Source organism: Protopterus annectens, chromosome 6.part1 (genome assembly GCF_019279795.1).
Source record: "Protopterus annectens isolate FY-2018-M chromosome 6.part1, PAN1.0, whole genome shotgun sequence".
NCBI classification, from domain to species: Eukaryota; Metazoa; Chordata; order Ceratodontiformes; family Protopteridae; genus Protopterus; species Protopterus annectens.
The window spans coordinates 124896288-124924050 of record NC_056738.1 but is presented as its reverse complement, the minus strand read 5'-3'; the positions used below and the strand labels follow the sequence as shown (position 1 = coordinate 124924050).

At 39.0% G+C, this 27763-nt stretch overlaps 1 protein-coding gene across 1 annotated transcript in view; it reads right to left on the bottom strand.

The window, feature by feature from the left end:
* MAP3K20 (mitogen-activated protein kinase kinase kinase 20) overlaps positions 1-27763 on the bottom strand; it is a 1351048-nt gene that overhangs the window by 499307 nt on the left and 823978 nt on the right. Inside the window, exon 11 of the mRNA XM_044075552.1 lies at positions 593-637. Coding sequence (XP_043931487.1) covers positions 593-637 — 45 coding nt within the window. The remainder of the gene's footprint in view (positions 1-592; positions 638-27763) is intronic.

Genomic DNA, 27763 nt, shown 5'->3' with positions numbered 1-27763 from the left:
AGCATTAGCTTCTTTAGGGATGAGCGCAGCATTCTGACACAACAGGGAAGCCCTCCCTATTTACTCTACTAGGACCAACAAAAGTGGCACTCCTTTGCCCACTGAGGGGACACCAAGAGTTGCAGAGGAAGTGGCTAACCCCCAGTCTAGAGTCGCTATAGGTGCTACACCAGAGGAATCGAGGGTAAAAGATGAATCATCTGAGATGCAACAACTGGTCACAGCAGAGTCGCCCACCTGTGGCTGAGGCAACTCGCTAGCCTGCTGTGGTGGCAAAGACTGTTTGCTTAACTTTTTCTTTTTGTGGCTGGAAGAACTGATGGTGGGACTGGTAGTTTTTTTTCTATTGTCAAGCTGAAAAAAGTGCCTCCTTCCTGGGGAAGACATGCAACAAATGCTGAGTATATTTCCAAGAGAATATTAATAAATAATTTGGTGGATGGTCACTAAATATTAACTAAAGGTTATAAACCAAACTGAGCAGGAATACTTAAATAGACAGAACAAATCAATTAATGCTTTTCTACAAAGATTTAAATTTCTATATAACTTTAAAATAACAAAATAAAGATTTTCATGAAATAATACATACCACGTCATCTTCTGTCCAAGAATATATGTCAAATGAAGGCAGCAACTGCATGATAAATAATACAACATGTAAAAACAGATATGCCATTATCCATGAAAAACATCGACATTGCTTTTAAATTGAAATTAACAGCTTAGCTTTAATGGCTTACTTAATTTACAAACAGATAAGTACAATGTAAATACTCCATGCTGTACGGACTGCAAATTAATGTATTAGAGATGCACTTTCTTTTACATTCATCCCACAACCCCACACAGCCTCTAGCTGTACCCCTGGTCCCTGAATTTGTCCAGCGTCAGATCCCTAGTTTGCCATGTGTGCTGGACATGACCCTTCATCATGTGCGCTGTGCAACTCCTCAGGAATACAGCCTCATGATAAATGTGGTTAGGCCTGGGAAACATCATTCTTATGGTGGTCTATAAGAATTCCAAACTGGGAGAGCATTTAGTTCAATGATGTCAGGATGTATTATAGATGTCCCACACGGCTTCTGATCTCCACCACAGGTCTCCTAGGTATTGCGTTACCCAAACTCTCTCACTGGGATAGGATAGTAGGCCACTGGCCTCTTCATCCTAGAGCCCCAGTCCAGTCCTACCAGCAGCTTGAGTCCACGGTTTTAGGGGCTAGCGGCTACCCAGCGAACTGGGTGGGGGGGGGCCCCCCCCCTGGGCAACCCAACCTACTTATGTTATTATGTTATATTATTTTGTAACATGTCTGTCAAACAAACACAAAACAAAAAAGTTTAAACCAGGTAGGTAATCTCTCTCAATTCAAATTCAAAGATGTTTATAGTAGTAATAATATTTTGTCAAGTAACAAACTTACAATTTCATTAAATATTTTACCAATGATAAAATGCTCCAGCCTAGTTAAGCCCTGTTGGTGGATTGGTTGGGGAAAAAAAAAATTATTATTTTTTAATTTTACTCTTTAACTGAACAGGACTGTAATATGACCCTGTTAGGACAAAGCTGTAATGAACATAAGCAAAGTAAGCACTAAATCTCAGTGCAAACTGTGGAGTTTAAGAAGAGCTGATGCTTCTGGCAGAACAACTATAACTCTCAACGTCTTTGCTGAAAAATTCTATGATAAAAGAAAAAAATAGGAACACATTAATATCTCAAAATGAGAACACATTTATATATTAAGTTAATTAATTGAATTTTTGCAATAGAATAACACATTTTAGACAATATGCATTTTTTAGACAATAAGTAATAAAAAATGATGATAGTAAAATTTAGTGTGACAGAGTAAAATTATAGACAAAATCCAGGAATATGATGTGAAATAAATTATGATAGTGATAGGTATTAAATTACTAATTGTCTTATCCCTGTTTTGTGTTATCCCTGTTGCTGTTTGATGACTGCTAAACAGCAGCAACTGATCTTGTGTGCAGTATGTGTGTTGTAAATAAATAAATAAGTACAAAAAAATTGTGTGTGTGTGTGTGTGTGTGTGTGTGTGTGTGTGTGTGTGTGTGTGTGTGTGTAATGTGGTGTAAATATATCACTTTTTTTATCAACACACACCATTAATAAATGACACACACACATTATTATTCAGGGTATCAGTAAAAATGTAGCTAGCAAGTGATTATATTTCTATAAGTAATAGTGGAGGGATGTTAGGATTTAGTATCCTCAGAGTAGCATCTTTAATTTACTTGGATTTCTGTTTTTCTTCAGCTTCTATTTATTTTTGTACTTTTGAATTCTCTTCTGTTACATTTTATTCTGTTCCATTGAAAAAGAAAATCTTCATCTCTTTTTTTTAAAAGACTGATTTTTTTTTTAAAAGGTTTTTTGATTAAAAGTTTGGGGGGGCAAGGTTGGAAATGCTCTTACTTCTATTATTTGGTAAATATGTTATTATGGAAATATTGTCAAGTAAAAGGCAGAAGGAAGGAAAAAGGAAAGGAAAACAGCAACATTGAATTTCTTTCAACAACATATTTTCATTTATCATCTTTGTCAAGAAAAAAAAAATAAAAAAAAAAAAAAAAAAAAAAAAAAAAATCTTAGAGCATATATAAAAAAAGCTGAAGAAAAAAAATAAAAAAAGAAAAAAAAAAGAAAAAAATGCAACAAAATGGAAATGTGCACAATGGGAAAAATGGGGGGAACTTTGGAGGGTGTGTGTTGTGTTTTTTTTTTTTTTTTTTTTTTGGCTGGGACAGCCAACACACAGCAGTGCCTAGGGTTACCCATGCACATATTGTTATTGTTCTAATGTATTGTTGTTATTTTTGCTAAATGGCAGTAACTGTAAATGTCCCTTTGTGGATGTGTCAACAAGTGTGGTAATGTATGTATGTATGTGTTGATTGTAGCTAAAGGTCAGTCAGTTTGTGTGTACTACTAAGCTAAAAACAGCTTGAACTAAAAAAAAAATAGAAGTAAGTAGCAGTGACAGGGTGATACTTAGACTGAAAGTGGCCAGGGGCCCCCAACTTGACATTTGCTGGGGGCCCCCAAAATGCTAACACCGGCCCTGCTTGAGTCTGTTCCTGACCTTGAATCAGTGGTGGCACAGATGGGAGTCCTGTCTCTGTAACATCAAGTGCCTTAGACTTGCATTTTTTGCAGGAATGAAAAAACTGTGAAGATGTTTCTTTACTGCATACAAAACACAGTTCAAGAGCTTGCAGGCAATGCACAAAATGAACAGAAGACATGATTTTAGAGCTCTTGTTCTAGGCACCCTAACAGGTGCATACTTTTTATGAGAATGTTAATGATGATACATCTATCTCCTATGCAGAACATAGTTATGCCAAAAGCTACTAACAATGGTCATTTTTGAGAACATTGCTTTATTATGTAAAAACAAATAAGTTAATTTGGAGATTAACCTTTTTAATGCAGCAGTCCTTCACATGTTAGCTTTTGAAATATTATGGGCTGACACTTCAGTCCAGAGAAATACACCCTTTCCTGCTCCATCCATACCATTTCTTAAAAGAAAATAGGTCTGATATTTTAAACAAAGTGAAGCAAAAGATAAAAAGGCAAACACTAATACCAAGAAAGCAAAATATGCAACAAGAGCTATTACTTTAATCTGCCAAAGGAATGTTGGTTTAGGCAGAATACATACACGCACATTATGTGTGGATATAGGCTCATAGATATACATACATACATGGAATTCCCTCATAAATCAAGTGTTGAATAAGCATTCTGCCAGCTCCAGGGATAACACCTTCATCAAGAAGATTCAGTCCAAGAAGCCACAAAATAACATACAATATCTGCATATGGCAGTTACAGATGAAAGACTGAAAGGAAAAAATGTGCTCATCTAAAGGTAACATCACAGGTGTTAACACCTGTTAAAAGCATCCTAAAGTAGCAGCATCTCAACTTTTTCATATCAGAGTTTAAAAAAACGGGCAACCATACTCCTGGTGGGAGTTATTAAAGCACTCACAGCAGTGAATGCCATGCTGTGAAAGTACAGACATCTTAGTATCAATGGTCACTGGGAACAAATCTTCACCTCTGATAAAAAGCAGCTTCATAGGTAATTACATTCAGTCAAGGGACACTGTCTCAAAAATGGAGGACTAATGAAGCAAAGTCCTCAGTGGGAAATATGGAATCTCTGACATCAAGGATTCAAAGTTTCAGCAAAATAATGTCCTGTGAATGTTATTCCTTAAATTTTCACTTCTGGTTGAATGAAATGCTTTATAAATGTTCCTGAAATTCTCATAATGAAAAGAAAGAAAATAATACAGTTTCTTAACCTGCTTGTCACACGATAGACACACAGATAGATACACGTAGACACAAATGACTGTGGAGCAGAGTAACCCCCACGATGCACAGTTGCAAACCTTGCCTGTGTCTGACCATACATCACCCACTGCCATCTTCAATGAACTTTTAATATACCAACTATAAATATGAGTTCATTATTTTACTACAATGTGTAAAAAATAACTATCAAATCCCCTGAAACTGAATTTATAAAGCAACACACACATTTCAATCACTGGAAAAAACTGTCATACAACTGTTTTTTTTTCTTTCGTTCAGAAATACAGTCTGAAAACAGTGTAAGACACTGACTGCCTAATATTGATAGAAGTCACATGTTAGTTCAATAATACATTGTTGTATCTTGGAATGCACAGTTACTGTTACAATTTTCTTGCAGTGTAGTAGCATGTGAGGCATAAACAGCAATGTTAGGTAACTAAAATAATGCTAAAATGCAAGCAGAAGAGTCCAGAGTTAAAATAAAAATCAAGTAAATCCAAAAAAAAATTACTGAAAATAAACCACCAGCCAGTATGTTGTGAATTCTTTAATGGGATATATAACGAGTCTGACAGTCAGAAATGATGTGCAGTGTATATGCTTGCTGTAAAATGAAATCTAGTTAGTAAAAGGATGAAAGTGGTCAAAACATTGGCAGGTGGCTTGTTTGCAGTCCTGTTTGGGGGAATTATTTAAAAGTAATTGATAATGGGTAGGGTTGAAGAGGTGGTAGACCTTCCCCCTCGGATGCAGTTAACAGAAAGAATGCTCTAGACTGCAAGATCATAAATTGCTAAGACAGTAGATGTACTTCTACTTATACTTTTTCTTACATGCTGATACACTTAGAAAATATCAGTGTCTTCTAGGGCATTTGTCAGTCAGAGCCCCTGCCCCATTTTGCAAAGAAAATCAACAGGGGTTACTGTACTCCAGGTATTGTAGACAGATTGTTGGATGACAGAGAGATATCAGACAGATATACAGATATGCAAAGTATATCAGAAGCCACTTCAGTGTCCCCTTGTCTTCAGCAGTACAAGTTTGTTAAACCTTTTTGCTCACAGCAGGAATTGGATTAACATAGGTTCATAGGTAGGTACTAGGCTATCAGCCCAAGGGCCTACGTAAGCCTAGCCAGAAAGGTTCCATAAATTACGCCACCCAAGAAAGTCATTTTCCTGTGCCACTGTCCAGCAGAGACACAGAAGTGATCCCCGGGGTGTATTTCCTATTTCCCATCCACTCATCAAGATTTTTCTTGAAGAGTGCTAATGAAGAACTTTGCTTGACATAGATGGGTAGCTTGTTCCAGAGTATAGGAAGTCTCTGTAACAGGAATCTATCCCTCCAGCATGTCCTGTTTATTGTGGTGACAAGGTTTAGGTCCCTAGAGCGTGTAGCTTGGAGGGATTCGGATTTCTTTAGGTGTAGCATGTCCAACAGCTCTGAGTTTGACATAGCTTTATATGTTAGGCAGAGATCACCTCGGAGTAGGCGATATGCTACAGAGTAAAGCTGGAATTTTTTGAGGCGGTCAGTGCAGGACATTTGTTTGAGGCCAGTAATCCTCTTTGTGAGGTACTTCTGTGGCCTTTCCAGCTGCTGCAGATACCTTGTGAGGTACATTCCAAAAGGGGCGTTGTACTCTATAATGGGTCTAATGAGTGATGAGTAGAGGGGAACAATGACCTCTTTTTTCCTGGATGAAAACCCTTTTATGATGAGGTGTGCCACGCAGAAGGACTTCCTGACTATTGTGACAATGTGACTATCAAAGGAGAGACTACTGTCCACCTGAGTCCCAAGGTCTCTTATCACGCATTTGGTCTTAAGTAGATTGCTGCCTATGTGGTAGTTCATGGTTACAGAGTTTTTACCAAAGGGGATGACACTACACTTTTTGGCATTGAGCTTGAGGCCATGACTCTGACATCGGGCATCCGTCTCAGTGAGGCCCTTCTGTAGGATGTCCACATCATTTGGGGACTTGACTATGGCTCCTAGTTTACAGTCATCTACGAACTTCATTAGCCAGAGGCCTTCTGTGTTAGCCTGTACTTCAGAGAAGTAGATACCAAACAGGAGAGGTCCCAAGACGGAACCCTGTGGTACTCTACTTGTCACTGCTTTGAGGTCAGATTTGGAGTCTGCAACTTTTACAGTGTGGGTTCTGTCAGTGAGCCAGTTGGCAACCCATCTTGTGACATAGGGATTTATACCTAGTTTAGTGAGTTTAGCTATAATTCCAGAATGGGGGATGGTGTTGAAAGCCTTGGCGAGGTCAAGATAGTTGTGTGAACCACCTTACCCTCATCCACGGCTTTGGTGACTGCCTCAAAGAAATCCGTCAGGTTCAGGAGGTATGATCTGCCTTTCTCAAACCCGAACTGGGTGGGATCCAGAGTTTGGAGGTTACCAATGTCTTTATTTATGAGTTCCATGATGATACATTCCATGGCCTTGCAGACCAGGCTCGTCAGGTCGATAGTTCCCTGGATCAGTGGTGGCTCCCCCTTTGTGGAGTGGGATAACTGTTGCGCCATTCAGTGGGCACAAAGCCTGATGCGAGGCTATTATTGAACATGGTGTTTAAGTGGGGAGCCAGTTTGTTCTGAAGTTCGTGTAAAACACAGCCTGGGATGTTGTCCGGTCCCATGGATGCTGTGTTTTTGGCTTTAGAGAGTGAAGCTTTTACCTGCGTAGTTGTGATTACAGGGACTCTGCATTCTTCCTGCATAGATATGGGCCCTTTAGGGGGTGAGAGGGGGTAAAGTTAGCACTGAACCTACCTGCCAGGATGTTGGCAATATCAGTTGGTTCTATAATTTTCGTGCCTTTGTGCTGTAACTCAGAGCAGATCTGGGTGTTACCATCTAGGTTCTTGACATAGCTATAGAATGCTTTGTGGTTGTCCTGGGATTTAGTGGCGATTTTGTTTTCATAGCTAGCTTTGGAGGATCTTATAAGGGATCTCAGCTTCTTACTGAGGCTGACCAGGGAGCTCCTCCACTTATGGGATTTTACTCTTTTGCAACAGTTTCTTCCTTCTGTTGTACAGTTTGTTTATGGCAGGGGACCACAAGATTGACTTCCTTTTTTTGGAGGATAGCGTCTTGGTTCTGTTTGGGATAGCACAATCCATGCACTCGTGTAAGTGCTTATAGAGTGCATTTGTGTAGGATTCAGCAGTTGTAACTGTATTGTCCATCTGCATGGGTGTCATGAAGTTCACCACTTCTGCCTTAAGAAGCCTGAATTTGGCTTTGGAGAATTTTTTACTGTGGTTTCCGTAATGGGGGGTGGGGTGGCTCTGAGTCAGCCGCTTTCCAAGCTGCAGATCTCTGAGAAGTTCGAGACACAGTCCCTATCCCATGATGCTCTGCTGTCAAACCCCAGATCTAGTTTGCTGAACCCAGCAAGAAACACAACTAAGCAACCCAAAATAACAAAGTAACTATTTACAATTAGTTAAAAGATAACCTGGCTGACAAGAGGATACTAGTAAGATCAACCAGACCACCAGCCATACCCGTTCTTCCAGAACATGGAGGGGGAAGGTGGGACGGAGTGTAAGAACAAAGGCGAGATGAACAACTCACATGGAATGTTATGGTAAGAACATAACTTCGTTATGTGAAGTTGTTCAATCTCGCCGTTTGTTCTTCCACATGGGTAGCATCCCAAGCACCCTAATCCTGGTCGGCTCATGGGAGTACATTCCTGAGAACGGTGGAACCAAAGGAAGCCCTGTCCACTTTGTAATGAGCAATAAACGTATGAGGTTTGGACCAAGTAGCAGCTGCACAAATGGTGTCCAAAGGTAAACGAGCTGCATGAGCTAAGGACGTAGAAACAACCCTGGTAGAATGAGCTTTCACTTCACGTTCTAAAGGTTGATGGGATGAAGAATATGCAAACTTTATACAATCAGAAAGCCATTTGGACAATGTAACTTTGGATACCGAAAGGCCCTTCTTATTGTCTGCATGGGAAACAAATAGTTGATCTGATTTTCTGAATTCTTTTGTTCTGTCCAAATAAAATCTCAATTGTCTGTGAACATCAAGCTTATGCAACATGTATTCCAATTTACTGGCATGCTGCCTGAAAAAAGTGGGGAGTTCAATGGACTGGTTCACGTTCACTTCGGAACAGACCTTCAGGAAGAAGGATGGATTTGTTCTTAGAGATACCCGGTTGGGGTGAATGACCAAATATGGGGGCCTAATAGAGAGTGCTTGAAGTTCAGAAACTCTACGCGCCGAAGTAATGGCCACTAAGAAAACTAAGAAAAAGGACAAGAAGATGCGGGCTCAAAGGGGGGAAGCATGAGTTGAGACAGCACGAAATTTGAATTCCAGGGAGTAATCGGATGTCTGATAGGGGGTTGAAGGTGATGAGTCCCTTTCAAACAGGCTTTACATAATCTGTGGGACATAATGTTAGAACCTCCGCATCCCACATGGAAGTTAGATAAGGCAGCCAATTGAACCCTTATAGTAGCGGCTGCCGTACCACCTTGGAAAAGTGAAGTAAAAAATTCCAGAATGTTATGAATAGGGGCGATAAAGGGATCAATACCATGTTGAGAAGCCCAATGACCAAATTGTTTCCATTTGCTGTTATATAGTTTCCTGGTGGAGACTTTATGAGAGGAAAGCAGAACATGGGCAAAATGTTAAGTGCTTTCAAGTTAGCAACCTTCTTTACACATTGAGATACAGCTAGATACATTTTATATTTAGAACATTTCATTTATAGATTATCCCTGGCTTGTAATCTGAACTGCCATTCTGTTAAATTGGCATAGAATGCCAACAAGTTCTTCTTAAGTTTTGCATGATATTCTTGTCTGAGAAAATATTTTATTTTGTTGGTTCAGCTCTAAACCATTCAGACCTGCAGATTTTCTTACCTGAGCAGCATTAATGATCAAAAAGAATAAAATCATAATGTATAGAGACTCGGGCTTATTTCTGCTACTGAGCTTTGCTGTACATTAAACAAATCTTGCCATATTTCTGTTTTGTATTGTAACGCATACAAAATTAACAGGGGAGGGGCTGTACTTCTGCATAGATCAGATGAGCGCAAAACTGCTTTGCATTACTTGCATGTCATAGTAAGGACTGCCATAGTCCCTTCAGTTTATCTTACTCAGCCCTGGATAAAATATTCCAGGTTATTAGAGCATTTAGGAGATTCACTTATCAGGTTGTGCTCCTTCTGCAGTTGTCCAGCCTGTTACCAGCACCATACCCTTCACGTCTATTCCTACACTGACTATAAGCAGACAGACGTTTTTTTTCATTAAACAGGTAATGTGCATCTGAATGGGAACAGGTACAGTGTAATGCAATTGTTATTCATTTTACAGAGGTTAGAGAACTAAACCAGTTAAACACCGGATATCAAAAGGTTAGAGAACTAAACCGGTTAAACATCGCACATCAAAACACTCAGTTAACAATATGCATGAAAAACAAAAGTGCTTTATATAAGTACAACAAGTCATACACATAATGCAAAACAGTTCTATGCTCATTGGCACTATAGAGCACCAGCACAATAACTGAGTTTGACTTCTTATTGTGCTGCCTTTGTGTAAAGACTGTATGTCCTTCCTGCGTCTGCATCGGTCTTTGCTTGGTGCTTCTGTTTCCTCCAACATACAAAAACATGCAATATTTGAAATGATGGTCTCAATTGCAGGTAGGTGTGAATACCATGTGACTGTGCTCCTGGATGTTGTATGATAAACTGGCATCTTAACCAGAACTAGTTTCACTGCATTGCACCCACTGAGAATCATGACAGGCTTTGCCTCTCCTAGGAGCTCAATGGAGAAAGCAGGTGATCAAAGAATAAAACAGGAAAACATATTTAAGGGAGAAACGGGCACATTTTTACTTAACAATAATGTGTATGACTTTAACTTGAGTTTTGCAAAGGGAAAATACACTTCTGTAAAATATTACCATAACAGTAGATGTACTTCTCTTCATTGTTGTAGTATTTTTTATAGGGATCCCCTGCCAAGGGTAGCCCAACGTCCGGCAGTATATCAAAGCCTTTAGGTTGTAATAGGGATGCTGTATGTCACACATATGCTCCCCAAGCAGGGCATAGGGCATAAAGATGATGAATGGATATACCATTCTCAAAACTGAAAAGCCCTAGGAAGATTGACAGTCTAAGGAGAAAGGAGGGAACATGTACATTCAGGAGGAGAAAAGAAACGGGGAGGTGGAAGGGAGTGAATATTGCAACAGTGAAGAGAAGGACATCTACTGTTATGGTAAGACATCTACTGTTATGGTAAGATTTAACACAACTGTACTATGTCCTTGCATACCACTTTTGCAGTATTTTTTACAATAGGGAGAGTACAAAAGCTCAATAATAAAGGATTGCCCAGCAGAGCCCTCAATGAAACCATGCAGTATAGCCCTGGAAAATCTGGCTCTAGCCCTGGAAATAACATCCAACTTATAGTGTTTGGTAAAAGTATGTGCAGAAGTCCAAGTAGCTGCTTCAAGAATAGTAGTAGTATCCAAACGTTTGAAAAAAGCACCAGAAGAAGGCACAGCCCTCGTTCGAGAAGGAAGGCCTTTTCCATTAAAGGAATAATAAAAGGAAATGTCTTTAGATATTCAAGAAGAAATGGTTTGCTTGGAAACAGCCAAATCTAAAGACCAAGGATGAAAAGAAACAAAAAGCTGCTCAGATTTATGAATGGCTTTCATTTTATCCAAATAATATCTGAGTTGTCTATGCAAATCAAAGGTGTGAAGAACCTTCTCACTAGCAGATTGTGGAGAAGGGAAAACGTGGATAAGGGAACAGACTGATTAAGAAACAACTCATTAACCACCTTGGGCATAAAATAAGGATTAGTACGAATACACACCCTGTCCTTACGAAAAACCAAATAAGGAGGAACAGCTATAAGGGTCTGAAGCTCAGACACCTGTCTGTCTGAGGTAAGGGCCAAAAGAACAGTCTTCCACGAACAATCAAAATCAACCCCAATAAGAACATAATTATCATCGCCACCTATCTCCCTCCAGGCAATAACCTTCCTACCATTGAAACTCTATTATCCTGTGCATCTACAAACTTCACCCAAGAAACTACAGCCCTTGGTGACTTCAATCTAGACTGGCAATCCTGCTCATCTAGCACTCCCTCAAACTTCATAAACCTGTTCACCTTCACTCAAACCATTACATGTCCAACTTGCACAGATAAACATTCCAACAAGCAATCTACACTAGACTGGATTCTGACCAACAGACCCAACCTAAACTACCTACCTGGATGTCTGCCAGACTCCCTTAGTGACCACTCCCCAACCTTTCTTCACAGAAAATGCATACAAACCCAAAGCAACATCTGCTACAAATATATCCGTAGCACAAAAACTTTCTCCCCTTCTACCTTCAACCTATTACTTCAACAATGTGACTGGACACCACTTAAACACCTCCAACTAGACCTAGCTGTTCAATATTTCAATGATACCTACCTTAACATACTTAATAACCTTGCTCCTACTAGAAAAGGATGCCTAAGTGCCAAGCAACTACCTTGGCTATGAAATGACACCAAGCTACTCCTTGAACATTGAGGTAGAGCTTGGTCAACCTACCAGATTACCAAAGATGCATCCAACCACTTAGAAAATAAACAACTTTGGAATTTAGCTAAGAAACAAATCAAAAAGGACAAACACACCTACTTCCAAACCATTCAACAAAAGCACCTAAACAATTTTCACAAATTTTTGCAGGGCATCAACTACCTTCTTAGCCCCAGTTGTACCCCAACCCAGCCCCTATCACTTCCAACAACACTGACTCCATAGCTAATCAATTCAACTCCCACTTTATCAAGTCCATATCGATCCTACTGGGCTCCCAGAATACTCAGCCTCTTACCCTTCCCATTCCTACCCTAAACAACCCAAACCCCCTCACTTTTCATACCATTCAAACTAGCTACATAAAAAAACTCCTAACCAAGCTAAAACCCTGCTGTCTAGCAACTGACCAACTCCCTAACAAATGTCTAAAGACTGCTGCACCTTCTATCGCCTACCCCATATACATCTTGATCAATTGTTCCATTACAGAGCAATACATCCCTCTTCTCTGGAAAGTATCCCACATAATTCCCCTCCACAAAGGTGGACCCTCCAGGGAACTATCTAACTATGGCTCCATAGCCACCACCCCCCCTCACAAATATCTTAGAAAAATGCATCCACAATTATCTCCTTCCCCATAGTACTAGCACACCTCTATTATCTTTCACCAACACCATTAATCATCTCCTAAACAAAGGTCACATTGTCTCTTCCACCTTTCTCAATATGTCCGAAGCCTTTGACACCGTTTCTCACCAACTACTTCTAGGCAAACTCACATCCCATGGCCTCACCATGACATCCCTAACCTGGCTTCATAGTTATCTTTCCTATCATCAGCAAGCAATCAAATAGGCAAACATTGGACCCGACCCCCCTCCTTACCATATTTACAAACAACCTCAGCTCAGCAAAGTAACTGGCACACATTGTCCAGTACGCTAACGATTCCACACTTATATGGTCAACCCCTTCACAACAAGAACTTCAACTAAAAATGCAAAACTCTTTTCAGGACATAAAAAACAGCTCTCTGAGCATCAACTCATTCTTAACCCAAACAAGACTAAGATTACAGTCTTCAGAAACAAAATATCGAAACCTAATCAGTCCCCTCTCTCAATCCTGTCTTCTAACAGAACTAAAATTTAACCCACTAACCACACCAAAGTTCTAGGTGTCACAACTGACGAGAATCTAAACTTTGACAAGCATATTTCTCTGACTATCGAAAAAGTTCATGCCAGACTTGGCATCGTCTATAGAGCTAAACCATACCTTGCTCAGAGTGCCAGACTAGGCACTGCTTATTCACAGCTGCTTTCCACCCTCCTATATGTTTCTCACATATTCACAAACCTACGTAAGACTGAGCTCAGTAACCTAGAATCCTGCTACAACACAATTGCCAAGTTTGCCACCAATCAGCCATACAGGACTCACCACTGCACTGTCCTCTCCCAACTTAATTGGCTAGAAATCCCTAATCTTTTATCCCTCAACCAAATGGCCATGGTCGACAAAATTATATACCAACCCAGCAAATGCCCCGCTCTCTCTAACTTTGTCCAACCCAATACTAATACCCGTTCCCTCAGATCCTCCACCAAGCTTATGCTAAAGGTATCCCACACCCACAGTTACCATGGCAACTCCCTTTACTCCCACAAAACTCCCAAATTATGGAATACCCTTCCACAACCCATCACACAAAATCCTAACCACCACAAATTTAAACTCCTCCTAAAGAACTACCTAGCCAAACACTGGATCTTTCCTGCTATCCATCAGGCTAATTTCTTCCTACCTCCCTGTACCTTACCTTAACCTCTACTCTAACCTTCTACTACACTACACTCTCTCCATCTCTATGCTATCTCTGCTGACTGTACTCACATCTGAAATAGCAATTAACTCCCTGTCATTATTTCACTGTTGATATACATACACATTGTCTCTGAATTTATACTGTACACACTAGCCTTTGTAATTTATATTTCTGTATAAGTTTAACAATGGCTTGTCTTTCCACTAGAGAGTCTGTATACTGTTTACACTGTTCATATTATGAACTAACTACTGTATTATAAAAATGCTATTATTGCTGCATGCTTTTATTACTGTATGCGGAGCTTTTCTCCCCAGGGCTCCGCTGAAAACGGGCTTCTGGCCCAGTCGGACACAACCCAGTTAACAAATGTAATAAATAAATAAAATAAAATAAATAAATAAAAACAATGCTGTAAGGAAGCTGAAGCTGCAAGCTCAAAAGGAACATGACTCAATTTTTCTAAAACAAAATTAAGGTCCCAAGAAGGAGGAATAGACTTGCTGGTCGGCCTAATGTGTAGAACGCCTTTAAGAAATTGTTTGGCCTTGAATCTAAAAGCCAAAGGGGGGATTCAAAAGCAGACAAGCAAAAATAGATGTCATGATGGCCTTTAAAAGAAGAGTATGCCAACCCAGCCTTGAGCAAGTCACACAAATAAGACAGAACCAAAGGAACTTCCACAGTAAGTTGATCCAGGCTTTGAAAAAGATACCAGACAGAAAATCTCCTCCATTTGGATTAATACAGTTTTGGGTTTCCTGGCCTCCTGCAGGAGCCGAAGCATGTCCTCACAAAAAGGTACCTAAAAGGGTCAAAAGCCTATCACCCACAATGTCAGTTGAAGAGTGGACAGGTGGGGATGGATAACAGATCCCTTGTCCTGTGTGAGTAGGTCCACCCTGTGAGGTAACCTGTGATGATTGTCCTTGGCTAAATGCAGAAAACAGGGAACCAATGCAGCCTGTTCTATCTTGAACAGGACCCTCGGCATGAGAGGAAGGGGAGGGAAGGCATAAAGAAACATCCCCTTCCAAGAAAAAGAGAGGGAGTCCATCTTCCATGCCAGAGGACATGGGACTCTGGTGGAAAAGACAGGAAGCTGTCTGTTCAATGGGGAGGTAAAAAGATCTACTTGAGGAGTACTCCACTGGTGGACAATGTTGAGAAACGCATCTCTGTGAAGCATCCATTCGTGAGTTTGTGCTACGGATCTGCTCACAGAATCTGCCACAATGTTCTGATCTGAGGGAATGTAAACTGCCTGAAGAATCGCCTGATACTGGATAGCTAGATCTGAAGAGCTAGTCAGCACAGGAAATAGGAACTTGTCACCTCCTTCCTTTTTGATGTACCACATCACTGTGGTACTGTTTGTGAAGATTTTGAGGGGCTCTAGAAGGAAGAGAGTGAAAAGCCAAGTGAAGAGCTCTCATCTCTTTGATATTGATGTGGTCCTTCTGTTGATGAGTCCAAAGGCCCTACACTTTACTAGGACCGAAGGAGTATCCTCATCCCGTGTTTGAGGCATCTATAAAGAGTTCCTGAGTGGGGACTGGAGGTTGAAAAGGAAGCCCTGGTTTGAGGGACAACTGATGAATCCACCACTGAAGTTCCCACATGAGGCATGGTAGAACTGGAATTGGAAAATCCAAAGGATGAGAATGTTGAAGCCAGACTGACTTTAGGAACCACTGGAGCTTTCTCATATGAAGCTTGGGCAGAGGAAGCATAGGGACGGTGGAAGCCATGTATCCCAGAGCCCTTAGAAACTCCCTGGCTGTAATAGAGTCCAGAGAAAGAAGAGATTGAAAGAGAACAGTCAGAGTGAAAGCCTTGTGAGGAGGCAGAGATGCCAGTATTTGAACAGTCTGGAGCCTGCACCCTAAAAAACATGATCCTGAGAAGGAGTTAGGAAAGATTTTTGGAAATTTACTGTAAAACCTAGGCTTTGCAGGAGGCAAATAGCAAAGTGAAGATGCTGAAGTAAAATCTCTGGAGAAGATCCTGAATGAGCAGGTCATCCAGGTAAGGAAAGATATGGACTCCCCTCAACCTCCAGAAAGCAATCACAGCAGAGAGGGATTTAGTGAAGACCCTTGGGGCAGTAGACAAGCTGAAAGGCAAAGTAGAGAACTGAAAATGCAAGGAAGCAACAGAGAAACATAAAAACTTCCTGAAAGGGGGGTGAATAGGGATATAGAAATAAGCAACATTGAGATCCAGGGAAACTAGAAAGGCAGAGGACACAAGGTTTGAAGGGAGAGCATCTGAATGGAAGGAACCTTCAAAAAGATGTTTAGCTGAGCGAGATCCAGAATGGGTCTCCAGGTGCCTTCTTTCCTGGGAACCAGAAACATTTTGGAGTAAAATCCCCCTTCCCCTTTTGAGGAGCTGGAATGTCTTGAATTGTTAATAAATCCCAAAAAGCACTTGGATAGCTGTTTTCACTGCAAACCACAATGGTTATTCACAAAGGCACAGCACCAGCAACCACAATGTAAGATTTAATGCTGACATACAACCAATACATTTTTGTCAAAAAACTTCATCAGATAACTATGACTGTTACTATGCTACCCTTATATAACCTTGCCAATAACCCAATTAACATAATTAAACCTTTCTTAATTCACCTAATAAATACAAAGTACATATTCTGCTGACTTAAACTCACACAACATATTCTAAAATCATTCTTATTTAAAATTCCTAAACATTATGACCATAACTTGTTAAAACACTTATCAAGACAAATATTAAAACAATGTATGTTCAATGTAAATATTCCATACTAAAAAATGTATATAAAAAACATTAAAAAATTAATACAAGTTAAAATGTGTATAAAGAATGCTTCCCTCTAATATTCAAAAGAAATACTGCACCATAAAAACTAACAGTTGACTCATAGTATGGAGGGTTCATAGGTATAAAAATATAAGTATATAATATCTAAATCCTATTATAATTGTGATACTAAAGGGCTTGTATATATTGCAGTGTGTGAGAAATGTGAGGCTTTCTACATAGGCGAGAAGGAAAGATGTTTGAGAAAAAAGATATATGAGCATGCCTACGACATTAGGAAGTGTAATTTGAGAAATGCACTTTATAAGCACACACAGACGTGTGAATCTGCCACATTTTTATTCTTTGTTTTAGATGAGGTCCCGGTTGACATCAGGGGTGGCCCTTGGGAGACCAAGTTAGAGTATAGAGATACTGGCAGCTGGTTTTGGAAGCAAATAGATGGACAGGTCTGAATGACATGGTCTCCCTGGCCCCAATATTAAAATTAAGATCAGCTAAACTATAATGTAGTGGCGTTTGAATAATTACTGTAGTATGCTGTCTTATTTTAATTCTTTTTTTTACCATATTTTACATCATTGTATGACAACTGTCTTATTTTAAATATTTTAAAACACTTTTTTAAAATATTTTTATACCTATGAACCCTCCATACTATGAGTCAACTGTTTAGTTTTTATGGTGCAATATTTCTTTTGAACATTAGAGGGAAGCATTCTTTATACACATTTTAACTCGTATTAATTTTTTAAAGTTTTTTATATACATTTTTTAGTATGGAATATTTGTATTGAACATACATTGTTTTAATATTTGTCTTGATAAGTATTTTAACAAATTATGGTCATAATGTTTGGGAAATTTAAATAAGAATGATTTTAGAATATGTTAAGTGTGAGTTTTGGCCAGAAGAATGTGTACTTTAACTTTACATTTATTAGGTCAATTAACAAAGGTTTAATTATACTAATTGGGTTATTGTCAAGGTTATATACAGGTAGCAGAGTAACATTCATAGTTATCTGATGAAGTTTTTTGACAAAAAAGTACTGGTTGTATGTCAGCATTAAATCTTACATTGTGGTTGCTGGTGCTGTGTCTGTGAATAAACATTGTGGTTTGCAGTGGAAACAGCTATCTGAGTGCTTTTTGGGATTTATTGGTTACTGTTTGGACACTTTTCCTCCTTTTTACTGGTACTTCTTGAATTGTTCCTTGAGACAACAGGCCCCAAAGCACTTCTGGAAAAAGGGCAGCTGTTCCCGAGGAGGTTGAGGAATGCCCAGAAAGGGGGGGGGGGGTCAAAACCATACCCCTAGTGAATTATGGATAGAACCCAAGAATCTTGAGTAATCTTTAACCAGATTGGAAGGGACAGGGAAAAACAGAGAGGGAGAAATGTGACTGAAAAGAGAGGGGCAAGGATAGACAGAGAGCACCTGGCTTGTCTGGAAAAGGAGGCTTCTGAGGCTGAAGGAGCTTGAGTACACTTAGCAGGAGGAGTACTTCTACCACACTTTTTACCTTTGGGGGGAGGGTAAGACTGTTTGCTGACAAAGGTAGGTTTATTAGGGTAATTCCTTTGAAACTTGGGAACAGGTAAAACAAAAACATGTTTCAAATTCTGTAAAGCCTTGCCCTATTACTTAAGGGACTTAAACAGCTGAACAGCAGCAGAACCAAAAAGATATTTGTTATCTAGAGGAGCATCCATCAGCTTAGCCTTAATATCATCAAGCAAAGGCTGGAGGCAAAGCCAATAACAACTCCTCAACAAAGAACCAAAAGCAGCAGCTCTAGATGAGGCATCAAACTGCATCATATCTGCATTTAATAGAATGGCAAGCTACTGGAGAAGATGACCCTAGTAAACAAACAGCTGAATTCTTCCCTTCAGAGTCAGGAAGATTAAAAATAACCTGACAGGCCTGAGAAAGAAGAGCCAAAAATATACATGGTCATGTCGGTCTGGTAGTTTACAGATCTAAAGACCAAGGTAGCAGCAGCATACACTTTCTTACCCAACCTCTCCATAGTTCTGCTGTCTTTGTCAGCGGGGAGCAGTTTTGTAAAAGGCAGAAGCTTAGATGGCTTATCAGAAACAACAGAAGCGTCAGCAGAGGGGCACTTACAAAGGAATTTGCAATCCTCAGGCACCTTTTAAAACCTATCAGTATTTTAGGAGTAGGGGGTTAGGAGTCAGGAACCGGAGAAGCTGCCAAAAATGCATCCAACAATGCAGCAAGAACAGGAGGGACAGCAGACCAGAGGGCTTGGGACACAACATTTAAAGGAGATCATAATACTTCTGCAGGACATCAGAGTCCTGAGTATACTCCCACTTAAAAGAACTCCATCTTTTGGGAAACAGTATCATCAAAGGAAATCTCTTCAAAAGGAGAGTCAGGACTAGTAGATTCCTGCAACTCAGAGCCATAATCTAAAGGAAAGGGAATTTGGAAGAATATGGCAAGGATTTTTTATCACAATACACAACCTCATATGATGAAACCTTCACCCTAGGCGTCTTAATAGGAATAGAAGACTAAGGGGGAGCAGGAACACAGAACCCCTAAGGAGGTTTCAAAGCTATAAGGGCATTAAACAGACCTTGCGTGAAATCTTGCCATTCACATTGAGTGTTTTGGGGACAAGGAGGAAGGTGCTTAGTTTTTTGCTTCTTTTTCAAGTGGACATCAGCCCTAAAGATCTTAGGTGGCTCGGATCCTTGGCAACACTCTAAAAACATTGCAGGAATCTCTTCTCTGACCATAATTTGAGGAACAGCCCTAGGCCCTGCAGAAATAATTGTAGAATAAATTAAATAAGTGCATTACTATTCATGGAATACCTAGCTCTAAAAACTAATGAACAATGGATTTAGAACTGTGACTTTCAAATTTTATAAAACGCCATACGATAGTTACAGTACTTCAACGCTATAACAGCTGTAGCTCTCTTTTGCTTTAAATCAATAGTGGAATAATGAGCTGGAAAAGTCTTAAACCTGAAAACAGGGCTCACCTTATTTTTGGCATAGAATAGACATTTTCACTGGTATATCATCATTTCAAAGGGACATGTATCATCTTCCGTAAAGGAACAATAGAAAATTTGAACTTAAAATTCACGTATCTCCAGTAAAATATATTGTGCTCATGTTTTATTTATATATATATATAAATACACACACACACACACACACACACACACACACACACACACACACACACACACACACACACACACACACGTGTCTCATTAAAGAAAGAACACTCATACGAGAGAACCTCTAAACAGTGATCATTTTACAGTGAATGCACAAAAAATATAAAAAAAAAAAAAAAGAACAATTTTTATTTTCTAATTTTTCAGGGAGGAAAAGTCTCCATACCACCTGCTAATTATATATAGTAACACTGAGACCACAACAACAGCAAGATAACAGTAAATCCCCTTACCCCACGACACTGCAATCACATTCAAAAGACTGCCGGCAGAGACTCCATTCAGAAGAACTTTCACTCACAAGTGTTTGCTTTTTTAGAGCACAAAAAAGTGTTCACTCATGTCAACATTCACTCTTCTGAGCTGTAACTATATATATATATATATATATATATATATATATATATATATATACGGGATCCGTACTGATCCTTGAATGACAACATCACCGAATCACTACTGTCCGAGCATACTTGCGCGAAAGTGCTTTTCACCGAAGAAGCATTTTTGCGTAAGTATGCCTGCTGTGGAGATCATACTACGGTGCGGATAAGGGAATATTCCCTTTTCCTCACTGTAGTGCGATCTCAGAGTGAGAATATTAAAGTAGGGGGTGTGTGGGAGGCACAGTCCCCCACATGGGGGGTGCAGGGGGGCTTGCCCCCCTGCATAAAAGTAGATTTATTTATTTATTTATTTATTTATTTATTTATTTATTTATTTAACACACTTTAATGAAAGCGCTTTTTCAGTGAAAACGCTTTCGTTAAAGTGTGTTCAGTGATTGTGGATTCGGACTATTGAACTTTCGTTCAATAGTCCTAAATCCATATATATATATATATATATATATATATATATATATATATATACAGATATATAGATATCTATCTATATATATATATCTATATATATATATATATATATATATATACAGATATATAGATATACATATATATCTATATATATATATATATATATATATATACATACATATATATATATATATATATATATATATATATATATCTATATATATATATATATATAGATATATATATATATATAGATATATATATATATATATATATATATATATATATATATATATATATAGATATATATATATATATCTATATATATAGATATATATATATATATCTATATATATATATATATATATATATATATATATATATATATATATATATATATATATATATATATATATATATATATATATATATATATATATATATATATATATATATATCTATATATATATATATATATATATAGATATATATATATATATATATATATATATATCTATATATATATATATATATATCTAGATATATGTATATATATATATATATATATATATCTAGATATATGTATATATATATATATATATATATATATATATATATATATATATATTTTTTTTTTTTTTGACTGAAACACATTTTACTAAATCACAACAAACTGAACAAAATTGCCTGAAACTCACTTGATTGACTAACTCTTGTCTAAACATGGATTTAGTATATTCAAGTAAGAGGGTATGGAGAAAAGCCCCTCACATGGGCAGGCCCCCTGCAAGATCAAAAAACAAAACCTTTTTTTTTAATTACTTTTACTATAATGAAGCTTTCTATGAAATGTGTTTATGGACCAGCAGTGAATCACTGTATGCAATTAACTGTTGGTAGGAGACACAGGACCCCCTCCATGAATCAGGACACCCACTTTGCCTATGTGTATCTACTTGAGTCTATCAAGATGCATTCAAACACCATGGTTTTGGGAGACTTTAACTACCCATCCATTAACTATGAAATTACTCACGTGGAAACTCACTTGCCCAAAGTTTCCTTGACTTCATTAACTCCAATACCCTGGAAGAGCTAGTTGTCACCCCCACACGGGGTCCAACATCCTGGATCTGGTGCTTGCTAACATGGGGGACCAATGTAGCACCCCCATTGTGAGGTCCTCTCTGGTGAGATCTGACCACAAATCAGTCTCATTTGAAGTTACTATCACATCTGACCCCCGTAGCACAAACTAAACTAAAAAAACTTCTCCAAAGCCGATTATAACCTCTTACAGGATGGTATACATAGCTTCACTGCACCCCCTCCCACAGATGGAACTGGCAACTATGCCATGCCGAGTGCTACACAGATGCTTTATCCAAACACTTGAACAACTGCATTGACACGGCCATATCTGATAGGACCAAAACATGCTCCTCAAGGGAAAGTAAACCTGTCTGGTGGATAACTGCCATTAACAGGCTTTACAATAAGAGGAAGAAATTGCTGTCTAAGAGTAAGAGGGAGCAAGCCCAAAATCGGAAACACGCCCTCCTCAGCTTAAACAAGCAAATAAGACTCCTTATGAAGTCCTCCAAAGATAACTAGGAATCCAAATTAGCTTCCTCAACTAAAGGCAACAATAAGGCATTCTAAAGTTACATCCGTAACCTAAAAGGAAATGCTCAGATGTGTGCCAAACTGGTAGTCAATGATACCACATACACCGAGCCTGTGGATACTGCTAACCTGTTAGCCAACAGGTTCTGTGAAAACATCAGTCCCCTTTCCCACCACACTTACTCCAAGACATCCCTACCACTTGTCCTCTACCCTGTACCTCTAAAGAGCAGGTCGTGAATGCCCTAAGGTCAAAAGCACAGCATCCATGGGACCTGATAACATCCCAGGCTACATCCTACATGGTCTCAAACAAGAATTAGCAACTCCATTGGGTACTCCTTTCAATCATAGTCTAAGCACTGGCTTCATCCCAGCTGAATGGAAAAAGGCCACCGTTATCCCCTTGCACAAAGGTGGTGCTTCCACTGACCTTGGGAACTGTAGACTGTTAGCATGACTAGCCTCATCTGCAAGGCCATGGAGAGAATCATAATTATCAGCAAAGATATTGGTAAACTCCAAACACTTAACCCTACTCAATTTGGACTGCATGCCTGTTAAACCTGGTGGACTTCTTCAAGAACAGTCCCTAAGGCCCTTTATGAGGGGAAATCTGTGCATACAGCCTACCTAGACTTAGCCAAGGCTTTTTTGACACCATTCCCCAGTCAGGCATAACTGACAAACTCACCCAGCTAGGTATCAACCCGTATATTATTAGATGGGTCACTAACTGGCTCACTGATAGAACCCATATACTCAAAATAGGGGAATCCACCTCCAACAGCAGACGTGTAACCAGTGGTGTTCCACAGGGAATACTTTTGGGACTTCTACTGTTTGGAATCTATTTCGCCAAAGTGCAAGCTAAAAGTACAGGTCTGTGGCTCACAAAGTTTGCTGATGACTGCAACCGGGTAGCGGTCATAGAATCACCAGACTCAGCATCCTACAAGAGAGTCTTATACAAACAAATGACTGCTGCCAATGTCATGGCCATAAACTCAATGCAAAAAACTGTATCATCATCCCCTTCGATAAGAGTGATGTTCCTGCTAACTACCACATCAACACCTTAAGTACGCACTCAGTGGGGAGAGACCTGGGCACACAGGTTGACAGCAACCTTGCCTTTGATCATCATGTCTCCGTGTGGTAAGAAGGGCATTCTGTACTGCTCATCTCATAAGTAAAGACATTGCTTCCAGAAAAAAAGAATTTATAACCTCCTTATACTCTTCCCTCATCAAGCCAATAATTGAGTACAATGCCCCTTTTGGTATATACCTTTCCAAGCACCTGCAGCAATTGGAGAGACCACAAAGGTTCCTCACAAGGAAAATTCAAGGTCTTCAGCATCTGTCCTATGAGGATCATCTGAAATCACTATCACTTTATTCTGTTTCATATAGACTGCTCAGAGGTGATCTCTCCTTTGCATATAAGGCTATCTTTGACCTTGCTTTATTGGAAATGTTGCATATGCATAAGTCAAATGGTACACGGGTTACTTGCTCTAATGGCCTTGACCTGGTATGTGACATTAATAGAACCTGCTGGAGGGACAGATTTATCTCCCATAGGTTACCTCACCTTTGGAACAGACTCCCACTTCATGTCGAGCTGATCACTTCACTGGCCCTCTTCAAACGCAATCTGGACGATTGGATGAGTAACTGTAAGTTCACCCCAGGGGTTCCACCTACGTCCCTCTTGGACAGGGGTGATAGGTGCTGATCGTGGAAATAAGGGTAAAACTTTGCTAGGCTTGTAAGGGCCCTAAGGTCATTAGCCTAGTAACCTCCTATGACCCTTTGAATTTTTTCTCTTTTCTCCACTATTGGATAACTGCAGAGTTAATAAACACATGGGGGGGGGGTGCATTCCTGCAAAAAAAAAGTTTTTGAGGTATGTTTAGTGTATCACTGGATTTCAGTGTTCCAGTGGACTGACGCCAAGCTATACCTGCACTTGCTGCAGGCTGTCAGCTCATTCTGTCAATAGTCATCTAATATTTGTGGAGCTCAGTGAGCCTTAATTCATGTTTCTTTTTGTTTGAGAAGATTATTCTTTCTAGACGCACTCCCTTTTTTGACCCACTTTTATACCATTTGGACATTTTTTTTTTGTGTTGCTTTGCTTGATCTGAAATTACTAGAACTGTTGAAAAAGTTTTTTTTTTTTTTGTTATAAGGGCTCATTTTTAGTGCTTGTTTTTCATCATTTTACAAGGTTAATTGACATTTATGGACCCAGTTGATTGTTTAAATTTATTTGTAGTGAATCTTTATATACCTTCTCTGGTCACTGGAGGAATTTATCTATTGTGGCTGCTTTTATTTATTTGATATTTGTTTATCAGGAAAGTCCGAATGGGCCAGAAAGTACCCACTTTCAGTGGAAGTCTGTGGAGAAAAACTCCACAATCACAATATTTCAAAAAACAAGTACTGATATTTTAAATCACAAAGTATCATGTTACATTTTAAACTATCTGTACTTGCTGTTTTATAATCAAATTATCATGTTACAGTACAAACATAAGAGTGAAAGAATATTGTAATGAGAAAAACACAGATCATACGTTTCATAGCAGAGTGCAATGAAAATATCATGAGTTGAAGAGAACATGTGAGGAAAAATTCAAGTCATATTTGTTACATAGATTAGTATGTGGTAAATGAGACCCGATACAATTCAAATAAGATCTGTAAATATATATCAGAGATTACATGATTAGAGACAGTGAGGTGAAACTGAGTGATGTCTTAGCAGGAGAGAGGTGTTCATGTTATGGTTACAGAACGAAGGATGGAGAGGAGGAGATTATAAGAAGAGTGCAGGGTAGGGTGCCTTCAGGTAGCTTAGGTGAGTAGGGAGGAAAGGTCTGCAGAGATGAATTAAATGAGGTAGGTCATGGTAAAAACAACAAGGAGTAAGAGCCTGTACAGGGTAGTGAGGTGTGATCTAGGTTGAAGGTAGGTCCAAGATTTCTGTAAGGTAATTTTTGAGGTGCATTTAAAGGTGGGTGGTTTAGAAATAGTTCTGGTGGTTAGAGGTAAGGAGTTCCACTTTTTGCTACTATGAGTATAGACTTTGTTCAGGGTCTGTATTCGGTTTATTTGTGGTGAGAAGTTGTTTATCGTCCGATCTCAGAGTTCTTTTTGGAAAATACATGTTGATTAAAGGGGTAAGAGCCGGGCAATGGTTTGTGTATGATTTTATGTATTGCTATTAGCTAAATGGAGGAGAGATGGAGGGGGAGTTCCAGCCACTTAATGGCATGCAGAGCTTTATAGTGATGGGTAAAGGATGATGAATTAGTAACAAACTTGGCAATTTTGTTGTAGCAGCTTTAAAGTTTTTTTTTTATAGAGGACTGCAAATTAGTTAGAATTGGTGTTCCATACAGTAGGGAGAGCAAAGGTAGGTTTTGGCTAGAGTAACTTTTGTGGGTGTGCTCAGAAAATTATCGTTTCTGTATAGCATGCCTAGTTTTTGGTGGGTTTTCTCGATATTGCTTTGGATGTGGAAATCAAATTTAAGAGCATCTTCTATTATGACGCCTAATAGTTTGGTATGGTGAAATAACTCAATTTCAGTGCCAGTTGCCAAAAAGAATTTGAAAGATGCTTTGTTAGGGGTGTGAATTTTTGGGATAAAGAAGAAGAGTTTGATTTTTGGGGGTTGAGTAGGAGTTATGCCACTGTAAGCCAGGTTTCAATGAAGATGACAGCTTGTTGAGTGATTTCTTGGCAGTGAGTTAAAAGTGGTAGAAGAGCAGATGATGGTGGAGTCATCTGCATACTGAATCAAGGTGCCTTCAGAAGAAGATGAATGTAGCTTATTGATAAAAATATCAAACAGTAGAGGGCCAAGGACGGATTCTTGTGGGACTCCTGTGGAAGTGGGAAGATATGTGAAGATGGATCCTTGCCATTTTACTGCTTGTTGCCTGTTGGTAAGGTAACTAGAACCACTGAACAGACAGATGCTAGACCCAGGATGGAAAGCTGATTGAGGAGTTTACTGTGAGACATCATCAAGAAATATTTCATACACAAGTTTATTAGAGTTGCAGTTCTTGTTGACAGTGTCTGTAAATGATAGTAATGTAGTAGAGGTGCTATGGTCTGGCCGAAATCCATGTTGCATATTGGAGATTAGCTTATTTTTTAAAAAAAAATAGTGGAGAAATTATTGATGGATACTTCTTTCAATGATTTTAGAAAGGGCAGACAGGATGACTATGGGATGGAAATTTGAAATGTCAGTGGAATTAGCTCCTTTAACTTATGGAGTTATGTGTGCCATTTTCCACAAGTTAGGAGCACAGGATTCTGTTACTGATCTATTAATAAGAATGATGATTGGGTATGCTACTGCATCTGCAGCTAGATTTAGGTATTCTCTGGGAAGGCTGTTAGCTGCGGAGGAACAAGTTTTTAGTTTATGTAAAACCTTTTTTATGAGAGTTATAGAAACTGGTTGAAAGGTAAAGTAGGTGGAGTTGACTGCATGTATACTGGAGGTTGCAGAGAGGTGAGTTTTGTGAAGGAAATAGGGTCTAGAGTAGGGGAAGTTGGCTGTGTGGAAGGGGGTGTGTTAGAAGAGTTTAAGGTTAAGCTGGCTATGCATTCTATGAAATATGCATTGAAATAGGTAGCTGTTTGAAGAGGGGGAATACTTTGGTGTGAGCTGGGGTCTATATCACAACGTCAAACTTACAATAGTTTGATTATTGTAATATTGAACTGTTATGTTCGAAATCCAACAAAACCGAAAGCACAGAACAGCGATTTTTTTTCCCAGGCAAAAAAAATCTCTGTTCCATAACAAAAAAAAAATCTTAACCTTAAACCTAAACTGAAGTGGGGGGCTGTATCCCCCACCCCCTACTTAAATATAACAACTCCAAGATCACACCACAGTGGAGGAAATAGCAAAGTTCCGAAAACGGCCCATCAATTTTTTCCCTGGGAAAAAAATGTGCCGTGGCTTCGCTATTTTCCACTTTCGGACTTTAGGGTTCGATATTACAACATTCAAACTTAATTTACTTCAACATTGTAATATAGACCCCGTGAGCTGGGATTCTTGTTTTTTTTTGTATCTGGGCTGATTAGAAAGGATATGGAGGACCAGAATTTTTAGGGTTGTTTTTATGGCTATCTTGTAGCTGAGTAAAACAAGGCTTTTTATCAGTATTAACTTGTTTCTTGACTTGGTTTTGTAGCTGTCTGAACATTTTTATTCTTTTTTCAGTTAGTCCATGCTTTGTCTCTTACTTTAATAAGGAGCTTGCATTGGTCGGTGAGCCATGGGGTATGGTTGCTTTTAATTATTTGTGTTCACTCTGGGGTTAATGTGTTAAGAATATTTAGAAATGTTGCACTGAAGTGTTCAACTGCATCATTTAAG